The sequence below is a fragment of the Mya arenaria genome, chromosome 8 (genome assembly GCF_026914265.1).
Source record: "Mya arenaria isolate MELC-2E11 chromosome 8, ASM2691426v1".
Taxonomy (NCBI): domain Eukaryota; kingdom Metazoa; phylum Mollusca; class Bivalvia; order Myida; family Myidae; genus Mya; species Mya arenaria.
This window is the reverse complement of record NC_069129.1, coordinates 27,092,909-27,105,281: the sequence shown is the minus strand read 5'-3', so window position 1 is coordinate 27,105,281 and position 12,373 is coordinate 27,092,909. Positions and strand designations below refer to the sequence as shown.

Sequence of the window (12,373 nt, the reverse complement as noted above, 5' to 3'; positions counted from 1 at the left end):
TCGCAAATATTTTTAATGTAAATCAGACTTGAGTTGGTAATTCTGAATCATAAGAACATAACTGTAAACGTGTTTAAAATGCAGGCAATTGCACCATTTTGATTACGAAAAAAAAAAAATCAACGTCAGGAGGGGGCACCCCTCCCAAACCCTCCCCTCCCGACATGCCTTAAGAACTTTCTGGCGGAAACTCTGGGGCGCGAACTTTTTTTAACATTTGGACATTCATTAATGCGTAGAGTAGCCAAAACAAAAATCATCAGACTCTTAAGGGTTGGGTTTAAAAGACTAGCCGGACCAGACGTATTCCTGCCAAAAGAGACGGGTATAAAATTAAATACTGGCCAGTCTGGAAGCTGTTATAAAATATGAGAACATGTGATGTTGTCAAACTTTTGAGGAGTGCAGTTAAAAATTGAATATTTAATGTTTACTTATTACAATGATCAAACATCGGTTTCAGGTAATGATTATCATACTTTACAAATAAACAAAATAGACAATTTCAAACAATTTACATGTTTGTATTAATTATTAGTTTGAAGTGGTTCAGTGAGATAAACACTGTTAAAGTAAAGTAATTTGCACCAAAACTGTAATTGTTTAAGCTATTTTTGATGTACCTTTCTCTGTATAGGTTTATTTAAGTGAGTAAATGTATATTGTTCACACAGTGTCGTTTCAAACCAGGGCTTTTTCTATAGTACCCACGGGTCCGACTATCGGACCCATTCCCAAAGCAAAATATAAGATATTTTTCCCAATCTTCAGAAAAAAATCACAATCAAAAATATAAAAAAAGTTTTTTTAGAAAGTCTTTTTACCTGTACTGGTTCATTTTCAACATCCTAATAAATTATGTGATGTAAAGTTTTTTTGGTAATTGAACTCGGAAATAATTGATTTTCATCACATTCAGAGATCAGTATGAAATATTATCTGTCATGATTTATTGCATTAGATATTTACACCCCAAGAATTGATATTTTTTGGGTCTTTTAAGGGGAAAATAAACTAATATTAAATCATTTCCTAAATCGCAGGAGACTAGACAGCTTTTTCTTTTAACTGTAAAATTTCCCAATTTCTGCATTTTCACGACGCAAAATTTCCCATAATGTCTAGGGTCTTTTTCCCAAAATGGGGAGAAAAAGCCCTACCAACAGTATCATGAATTATATGTGTTATGACAGTTATGTATTAAATAACAACATGTAATAAGCTGTTAATTGTTGTTTGTCATTATAAAATATATTATGATTTGATACAAAGATAATAAGTTAAAATGATATATGAATAAAATACCTATAAAACAGAGAAATGCCTAATTGTGATTTGGTATAGAAACGGTCTTGTCGGCCAGTCTTTTCTTCCCAACTGATACTCTGAAGACTTCTGAACGATTTTCATACTAGTGCATAGATTTCTGTTTGTCAGGAATTGGTCAGGTTCCGTCCAGTATTTAAAACCAAACCCTCTGAAGCGACTGTTTATATTGACTTAAAAACCAGGCGCTTACTCAGTAACTGGCTCAGTGACTAACAATAATAGGGATGGCTGGTTCTTGCCCACACACACACACTTTTATACTCTTCCCCCATTAACATTTTGCTTTTGATACCAGTCAAGTAAACTGGGAGGAAAAGTGCCACACTCACAGGATATGTCAAGAATTCCTGACCCATGGGATTCCTAGAAGAAATAAATGCCTTAGACAAATCAAGTATATTACAGGAATTTCCCTGATGTAGAGATCAGGAATCCTAACAAGGGACACACAAAATGTCACAACCATCTTACCGTATATTTTTGGGACACTCAAAAATATACTGTTATTGAGTAACCAAAATCTTGACCCCCATTTATAACATTTCCAATTTCCCCCCTGGTTTCTTTACCATAAGGATACCTCAGGGATCCTCAACTATCAATTCCTAGAAAAAAAATCATGACAGTTTTATCATTGGAGAAGTTTATGAGCATTACTGTGATTTGTTTCACTGTACAAATGTTGGGCCTAAAAAAGATTTCATTCGGTGGACCGTTCAGGTTACCAGACTCTTCAAACAAAATAAACTAATGTTTATAGTCTGTTGATTATGTTTTTAAAAACAACATCTTTAAAGTGTGTCTTTTATTATAAAGTTTAAAACCTTTAAGGATTGATACAGATTATACAGACTTTAACACCATTCTCCAATGATGACAATAATGTTTTTACATAAGCCTAATTGAAAAAAAACCTACATGTATTTCTACCCTACCTGTTTTTGAAAAGAATTTAACCCTAACCAAACAGTTTTTTGGCATTACCATTATCCACCAAAGTGTGGCCATTTCTATTTCTCTCCATTTATTGTGGAAGAATATTTTCATTAACATTTGCTTGTTTTACCCACATATGATAAGAATAAGTATAATGGAATTGGCCTATTGTATGTATCTGACAATGTTGATGTTTTACCAATAATGTCATTCGAAGTGCAGTGTCAGAGACTAGCTTAAGTTTCCGAGATTTTCTGCCATTGTTTTAAATGGATCGATTGCATTGATTTGTCAACCAAGATGTTAGAGCTCTCACTGCTATTTACAATAGAATGAAATTGATTTTCTGTTGAATTTGTTTAATAGAGGAAATAGGTTTTATATGAAATGTTTCATTTATAACAAATCTATTTTATTTATTTGTTGGTTTAGTACTCAACACAGTTTTCAACTGTCCTGAGTGCTTCAAAATCTATCATTGTTTCAAATATGAAGTATTTTTCTTGTTGTTCTATTAAATGTACTTGCTCATGTTATTTTTACCAAAAAATATTTTTTCATTGTATCATGCATCTGAAAATACTTATTTTATCATTATTTTCCTGTTATAAATTGAAATTGCAGAAAAAACTATAGTATTAAAAAGTATTTTGTTTAATTGAGTGCAATTGAACCCACGCTGGTCAAGTGAAGAAAAAAGTAGTATACAGAAGCCTTCACCACTATGCAACCAGGATTTATACAAAAGTGATGGATATTTTGACCTTTTAACAATACATTGATAACATCATGTGATAATGTCAATCAACCAATCACACAGCAACAAAGTAATTAAGTGACCATTAGTGTTATTAAAGCTAATGAAAATTGTGGTCTTCAAAGGTGATACTTGAGCAAATATGAACATAAATAATATCAGCCTTTATAAATGTTTATTTTAATTAATAGCTACGTGGCCACAAATTAAGTTTGAAAAGTTGGAGAAAAAAAGAAGCCAATATTGCTATTTTTGTTTGTTTACTATTCATATAGTTTTGTTTTTGTTTTGATCATTAAAGTAAAATGAGTTTGAAACATGATAATGATGAAACAATTTTTTTTTGCATAGTGTTCCCCCCTTTAAACAAAATGAAACCCCTACATTAGAATTTGTCAATGTTTTACCCATATTGGTAAAAAAACAATGTGTAGGTTTATAGGATAAGGAGAATTTAATTCTGTGGTCTACTCTATAGACTGCTAAAATTTTAATCAGATTAAAAACAAAGACACGTTATGCATTTAAAACTTATAAGAAGAAAGAAGGCATTAAACAGGCTTAATTATAAAAATATGTTGACAATATTTTTTCATTACAATGCATATTTAGTACTTCAGTAAAATTAAAAGAGTTGTGTTTGTCATATTTTTTTTCTAATTTGGATTTGAAAATAGATCATTGCCTGTTGTCAAATATTTAAATGTCCAAGGAACGAAAACTTGATTTTGTTAAAGGAAAATGTGCGGGAAAGTGTGATATGGACTCATTCTAATTTGGATTTTACATACAGTGCATAACATATAAATAAAGCTTGAGTTTGACAAGCAATAATTTACGAGTGCATTCTTCAAGTGTCTACTGCAAGGACTTAGGCGTGAATTATATTTTTATTTATTGACTTGGAATTTTATTCGAGTGAAAATCGTGGTGAAGATTGTGTGAAATGTAATTTCTTGGATTCACATTTTTTAATAATCACAGCATCCGTAAAAGAGAGTTTGTAAGTATATTAATACTCCCTAAAAATGGGCTATACCAGTACACTCTTGGAAGTACAAAAACTTTAATTATTTAGGAGAAATTTCCAAACGTGAAGGCTTGGAAGTTCAAAGCAATGTTACTTTTATGAGACTGAAAGTAAAATTAATTTTATTTGAATATATATCAGTCATCGAAATTAGACTTTTGGATGAACAAGCCCGAATTCTTATACTTTTGCTTGGCATCAAATTTTTGAACAAGCCCTGCTATATAAAGTGCAGAATTTGAGCAAGCCCGGAAGACATTTTACTAGTACAGAGCTTGCAGGCTTGTGCTAATTTCGACCACTGATATATATCTGTGGAATTTGTAAATTATGGTTATTTGATTTTAAATAAAATAGTTGGACAACAGTGAAAAAAATCTTGAGAGTTCAAAAGACATCCTTTTTCAGAGAAAAACTTTAAAATTGAAGGCATGCAGGTTGATTCATGCATAATAACCTCCAGTTTCAAAATCTCTATAGATGACCGGAATTATGTACATGTGCACAGTTTAATAAGTGCTTTGTGCAATACAATATTATCCTTATCATTGAAATTACAACTAGTGTGTTAGACTTGTATGTTTGAATAACTTTCTTATAAGCTCGTCATTTTTTTCAAATAAAAACGATACTTATTGTCATCACCTTGCCATGGTGTCTTTGGCGTCGTTGTCTTCGCTGTAGAGAAGAAACTGTAACCTTGGCTTGAAATTACAGTTCAGACCAACTTTCCGTTTCCCTCCGCAGATTTTCCCTATTGTGGCCAATGAATTTATCAACTGTCCATGTTCCTGGTTTGAATTTACAATGTACATAAGCATAAATACAAATAATTTCTGAACAAGAAAGAATTATTTCTTGCTTATCTGATTAGACTTCGGAGTTCCATCCCGGGGTCATAAAATCCCCCTGGAAATATATTGATTTCCAACAATATCATTCATATTGAACCTTGCGGTAAACCAGCAACTCAAAGGAATATTTTTTGTGTAACGCAACGTTATGATACTAAAAAAGAACAAAAACAGAGTGTTGGTGTTCCCCAAGTGGTGCTCTTGTTTCATTATTAAATTAAGAATATTACAAAACATGTTAATGTTGTCAGTTATCATGCACTGGACATGTGATGCTAATTGAACCTATACACCAGTCCTACATGTTGGAATAACTTTCTTATTTATTGTATTAAGCTTCTGAGTTTACATGAAAGTAAACAGTGCTGTGTTTGATATAGACATAGTTTGACACTCTATCAGTTTCAAGTGTCTCTTCCATCAAACAAATTCTTAAAACCGGAGCTGAAATTGGGATATTGTATTTGCGTTCGACTTATATTTTGAAACTTGTATTACTTTTATACTTTAAATCTCATAACTTCAGTGTTGAAGTATTAATGCCTAAAATGTATATTTCGTGTCACAAGAGATGTATGGAATTTAATTGTAAACGTATGAAACACTACCCTCAGAAAGTTATATATATATTTGTAATTTAATACTTAGATTAAGATTCTTTGTCAATTGCTTAATTTTTCGACCTACACAATTTGTATAGGATAAAATAAGTGTTATTTTAGAGTGAAGGTAATTTGAATCAACAATTTTGTCTCAAGAGAAATATTGAAAAGGGAAAATGATATTTTTTGTAAAAAATTAAATTCCCTGTTACTGTGAACTGTTAAAGGTTATTTGATCGTGAATTGGTGTCAAGTTCCAATTTATTAATTATATTTAATTAAGTTACAAAATTTGATCTTTTAATTGGCCTCTCTTTTGTCCATATTATAGTGAACTGTGATATTATTCACTTTGTGGACAGCGGTGATTCGTTTAACTAAATCATGTAGCGTTGAGGTTAAAATGATTATTGTTTCTTCATTAATTTTGTTTGGAGTCCAATAACTGTCCGTCCAATATAGGACAATTTATCAAAGTATGTTAACCAAAAATATGTTAACATCTTAAAGGTAAAGTGTCAAACTTTTCAATAATCATTTGCATTTCTAACCTGTCACAAAATGCATTTTATTTGATTTAAAGCTGCAATAAAGAAGGGTAAATCTATTGATTCCTTAAATCAATATTTACTAGCTAAACATTTAATGGGAAAATTGATAAAAATTGGAAAAAAAGAATAGAAGGGTGCATTAAATTACACATGGGAAGGAAACTGTTTGGATTAAGAGTGATATATCAGGAATAAGTTTTAATTAAAGGTTGGTACATTAAAATATGTTGTATTGATACCCATAGATTATCTGGTTATAAAGACTTGGTGTTAATGAATTATTGCTGTAAGTGTATTTTCAGGTTTAATTGGAGTGAAAGTAAAGCTTTGAAGAATTTTGAATACAAAATTTACAAGGCTCGCCACAAGATGGATTTAACTCCTTCTTTTATCATATGGAGTTAAGTCTGTTTTGCGATAGGCTCTGAAAATGTAAGAAAGTAATTTATAATTTGCAAGGGAATGTGTCGAATGGATTTTTGATTAATTGTTGAATGTTATGTGATAAATGTATTAGCATGTTTTAGATGAAACTGTTTTATCTTTCTTTGTAGTTAACTGAGTTATTAAGATAATTGATTTAAATCAGAAATACAAGTCCGGTATAACCCAGTGGTCGATATAAACACAGACCCGGCAAGCCCTGCACTAGTAAAATGCTTGTCAGATAAAAAAAAGGCGGTTATACAATGCAACGGGGGAGGGTGGTGTCATCATTTATTATGGTAAAAGCCTTCGTTGGATTTGAATTCATATTAATTGGAGCGTAATGGCTGCTCAGCGGTTTCTCATTCAATTTACATTTAGGTCTATACCAGGGCTCCTTCTTAAAGCGACGTGGGCAAAGTTGTCCCTTTTTGTAAAAGGGTTTCGCTTTTTACAAAGTTTTTTTTCTAGATAAGTAGTATCTGTGTACTTCACTTTAATGCCGACAGTGTCTCTGTGATGTGTTCAGTAATGATAAGTGGAGTCAATAAATTGTTTTGAATTGTTCTTAAGATAACAGGTTTGAAAAATTATACTTGATGTAATTCATATATCCATTATGGAAAAATTCTCCCTCTACAGTTTTAAAATCTCCATTGTTCTGACTTGTGAGGAGTCACTTTTCTATAAAGTCTGAATGAATTACAATGTGCAAAACTTTGGTAAGGGTTACATCCTTTTCAAAAACAGGTGGGTTGGGTAGGCTTTGTATTTATTTACTTTTTAATAGGCTTTGTATTAAGAACATAATTGTCATCATTGAAGAATGGCGTTAAAGTAATCTGGCCTAAAAAAAAAATTGTTTGGTTAGGGTTACATCCTTTTCAAATATAGGTAGGGTAGGTAGGCTTTTTATTTATTTTTTTTTTATTTTTTTATTAGGCTTTATATAAGAATGTCATTTTCATCATTGGAGAATGGTGTTAAAGTTATCTTCTATATAAGCAATTAAGGTTTTAAACTACATATTGAAAAGCAAAAAAAAAAAGAAAAAAAAAATATTTTTTTTTTATTTTTTTTTTTTAGTTTTCCATTTTTTTTTTCAAACTGACTATAAAAACGTTAGGGTCGGCGCCTATTCCGTAGGTAGGGTCGGGTAACCCGAACCAAATGTATTTTTTTTTTAGGCCTCTTCTGTATAAAGTTTTAAACAACTTGGTTAAACACACATAAAAAGCTAAGGTCGGTGCCTATTTTATAGGTAATGTTGGGTAACTCGAACCAAATATATATATATATTTTTTAGGCCTAAACGGTTTCGGAAAGTTTAGCAAATAGCCATAGTTGTATTAAATTGAAAAAATATATAATGAAAAGAATCTCAATGATTTTATTATTGTAGATGTGTATATATCTGTTTTCTGATGATGACAATGTTTTTCTCTACTATTTCAGGGTTTAGATTTTACTAATATGGATGATGATTGATACTTTGGATGACTATAACTGATTATGTTTTTCACACTAACTTTTTTTCACACTTACCTACCATACTCATTCAAAGTCTTTAATTTTATAGTGATTATTTCATGATATGCCAAAATGAGCCCTATGTTCTTGTTTTCATGCTAATGTTTCACATGTTTCACTGACCAACAGTCACACTGTGTTTGAATAGAAATAGTTAAGAATAGTAGAACACTATGTTTGAATCATTACTTTGATGTACAATGTAAATGTTTTATATTTTGGAAAATAAATACAAGTTTACATGCAAAAAGATAATGGGAGGATTGGACGGCTATAGGGGAGGTCAGGAGGCCGTTTATGTGTTTGACGATTTTGGTCAGTGAAAAACATGAATTGGTCAGTGAAAAGTCAGGGAAAAGTCAGGGAATTTTATTTCACCAAAGTGCTGGCAACCCTGGACTTGTGAGGAGTCACTTTTCTATAAAGTCTGAATGAATTACAATGTGCAAAACTTTGGTAAGGGTTACATCCTTTTCAAAAACAGGTGGGTTGGGTAGGCTTTGTATTTATTTACTTTTTAATAGGCTTTATATTAAGAACATAATTGTCATCATTGAAGAATATGGCGTTAAAGTAATCTTCTGTATAAAGTTTTAAACAACATGTTAAAACACACATAAAAAGCTAAGGTCGGTGCCTGTTTTATAGGAAGGGTTGGGTAACTCGAACCAAATATATATTTTTTAGGCCTCAAGGGTTTCGGAAAGTTGAGCAATTAGCCATAGTTGTATTAAATTGAAAAATATATATAATGAAAAGAATCTCAATGATTTTATTATTGTAGATGTGTATATATCTGTTTTCTGATGATTACAATGTTTTTCTCTACTATTTCAGGGTTTAGATTTTACTAATATGGATGATGATTGATACTTTGGATGACTATAACTGATTGTCATAGACATAGGCAATAGTTTGCTGTCAGATTTTGGTGAGTTAAATGGCTATATTTTTTGTAAATAGATATTTAACTGTTATGCCATATATCAGCTTTTTCCGTAATGTAGTTGTTTTCTTTTGAAGAAAAACATTGAGGTAATTGATTAGGCATCAGCGTTTTAACCTTGTTAGTAAGAGTTGTTTGTGATATTGAAATGAAACTTTATACATATTCTAACATTTACAAAGCACAAACAAGAATTGTCAGTAATATTGACATGGAACTTTATACATATTGTAACAGATACAAAGCACATACAAGAATTGTTTGTAACATTGACATGAAACTTTGTACAAATTCTTACAGATACAAAGCACTTACAAGGATTGTTTCTTATATTGACATGAAACTTTGTACATATTCTAACATATATATACATTAGGCACATACAATAATTGTTTGTTATATTGACATGAAATTTTGTACATATATTCAAACAGATACAAAGCACTTACAAGAATTGTTTGAAATATTGACATGGAACTTTATACATATTGTAACAGATACAAAGCACTTACAAGAATTGTTTGAAATATTGACATGAAATTTTGTACATACGTTGACACATACAAAGCACATTACTTGGTCTTTTATATGAATTTCCTTAATTATAATATTATGCAAAAACTTGCAATATGGAAAAATAAATAATGGCAGTTTTTGACCTCCATGTATTAAAGAAAATCATAAAACATATTAATTGTTTCTTATCTTCCTATTTATTAATCAATATGTTTGAAATACTGAACCTTTGAAGGTAATCAATGCTGATGAGGCTAAATAAAGATAATATTGTGGTAAAGCTTACCCGAATGATCATACATGTATTTTTATGTTCTGACCAGAGCTATTTTTTGGTAAAATTGATAAAAGAATAAACATATAAACATATAATTATATATTTATTATTTATAATTAGTTGACATATATACCATCTAGCATTTCTATTTGAATTAGGTAATACAGTATTTAAAATACTTGTATTTTGTAAAATAATTTTGTTGTTTTCTTGGTAACATTTAAATGCCAACAATATACGTACTTTGTACACAGTAATTATTTTTTCTAAAAAAATAAAGCTTTTTCCATGCAACAGGAACCATAACATCATAATTTTCCTTTGGCCTCAATAATATAATTTCTTTCAGCTCCATAACAAGACTGTCCCGTTACGCTATGGATGACGACGGTGAGGTATTGACCCCAAACTCATGCCGCTATTCGCTGAGATCTAGAGTGAGTATTGTTTACCAACTTGGCTGGCTGATCAAACATCTCAAAGCAGTGCTAGATGTCACACATTATAGTTTTCTGTTATATATTTAGAGTGCTAACGAAGGTTTGAAACTAATGTGGTGTTTGACCCATTTTAATCTTGTATTCTTATGTTGCATGATGTTATATGTACCTGAACATTTATTGTTCATTTTTAGCTTGCCTTTTTTTGGATGAAATCTCGAGCTAAAGTTTGATAGCCTTAATAGTATTGTCAGCCACGTTGTGCAATAACATTAACCTTGGTCATAACTCAAAAATGATTCACGATATTCAACTGAACCTTGATACACTAGTTACTAGAAACAATACCCTAAAAGCCCTCATGTACACCAATTCCCATATCTCTGACTTCCATATAATATTATATTCATACCTCCTTTTTTTGGATAAAAAGCGACAAGTGTTCTGGCATTCGCTCATGTTTAACTAGTGTTATCTCAGTTTTAATGGAATTGTTATGTTTTAATCAATTAGATATTCATTTTCATGTTACAAACATCTAAAAAAGTCATTTGTTTGTTTGCCTGTTTGTTTTCAAAGAAAAAGCCAAGGTTATCAAAAATGTTATAGAACTGATGTCAGCAAAATGAAGGAGAAACATAGACCTTTGGCCAAGTTTTGATTAACATGAATAGTTTAGTTTTTGGCTGGTCATCATTTATAGTCATGACGTCTTTACTTATTGAAACCTACACACAATACAGTTAAAAAAACAGCATTACAGGGAGTTAAGATGGGTTGAAATACCCACCATTCCAGGGTAAAAACATAGGTTGAAATATCCACCATTTCAAGGAGATAACATGGGTTGAAATACCCACCATTACAGGGAGTTAACATGTGTTGAAATACCCACCATTACAGGGAGTTAACATGGGTTGAAATACCCACCATTACAGGGAGTTAACATGGGTTGAAATACCCACCATTACAGGGAGTTAACATGGGTTGAAATACCAACCATTCCAGGAAGTTAACATGGGTTGAAATACCCACCATTACAGGGAGTTAACATGGGTTGAAATACCAACCATTCCAGGAAGTTAACATGGGTTGAAATACCCACCATTTCAGGGAGATAACATGGGTTGAAATACCTACCATTACAGAAAGTTAACATGGGTTGAAATACCCACCATTACAGGGAGTTAGCATGGGTCGAAATACCCACCATTACAGAGAGTTAACAAAGGGTTGACATACCCACCATCACAGGAAGTTAACATGGGTTGAAATACCCACCATTACAAGGAGTTAATATGGGTTCAAATACCCACCATCATTGGAAGTTAACATGGGTTCAAATACCCACCATTACAGGGAGATAATATGGGTCGAAATACCCACCATCACAGGGAGTTAACATTGGTTGTAATTTCCACTACTAGCGGGAGATAACATGGGTTAAAATACCCACCTTTACAGGGAGAATCAGATAACATGCGTTGAAATACCCACCTTTACAGGGATAATCAGATAACATGGGTTGAAATACCCACCATCACAGGGAGTAAACATGGGTTAAAATACCCACCATCACAGGGATTTAACAAAGCGTTGAAATACCCACAATTACAGGGAGTTAACATGGGATGAAATACCCACCATTACAGGGAGATAACATGGGTTGAAATACCCACCATTACAGGAAGTTAACATGGGATGAAATACCCACCATTACAGGGAGTTAACATGGGTTGAAATACCCTGACACCATTACAGGGAGTTAACATGGGTTGAAATACCCACCATTACAGGGAGATAACATAGGTTGAAATACCCACCATTACACGAAGATAACATGGGTTGAAATATCCACCATTACAGGGAGTTAACATGGGTTAGAATACCAACCATCACAGGGAGATAACATAGGTTGAAATACCCACCATTACACGAAGATAACATGGGTTGGGTTGAAATACCCACCATTACAGGTAGTTGATATGGGTTGAAACTGTCTTAAATGTCCTTTATACATTAAATTTTGAGCTTGTAACTAACTTTATTATCCCCCGCCTATGAAATAGGGAGGGGGATATTGAAATGGCGTTGTCCGTCCGTCTTTCCTTTTGTCCGTCCGTCCGTCCATCCGTCCGTCCATCACCTGCGTTTTCTCAGTAACTAGCCGGTATAATTT

The 12,373-nt window shown here is 32.0% G+C and overlaps 1 protein-coding gene across 5 annotated transcripts in view; it reads left to right on the top strand.

Moving 5' to 3' along the window:
- LOC128244592 (kinesin-like protein KIFC3) overlaps nucleotides 1-12,373 on the top strand; it is a 45,075-nt gene that overhangs the window by 1,270 nt on the left and 31,432 nt on the right. For all 5 annotated transcript variants that reach the window (XR_008262955.1, XM_052962588.1, XM_052962586.1 and 2 more), the window contains exons 2-3: nucleotides 8,853-8,946; nucleotides 10,104-10,191. Coding sequence is in view for 4 of the 5 variants with exons in the window: in XM_052962588.1 (XP_052818548.1) it covers nucleotides 10,132-10,191 (60 nt within the window). In the remaining variant the exon portion in view is untranslated. The remainder of the gene's footprint in view (nucleotides 1-8,852; nucleotides 8,947-10,103; nucleotides 10,192-12,373) is intronic.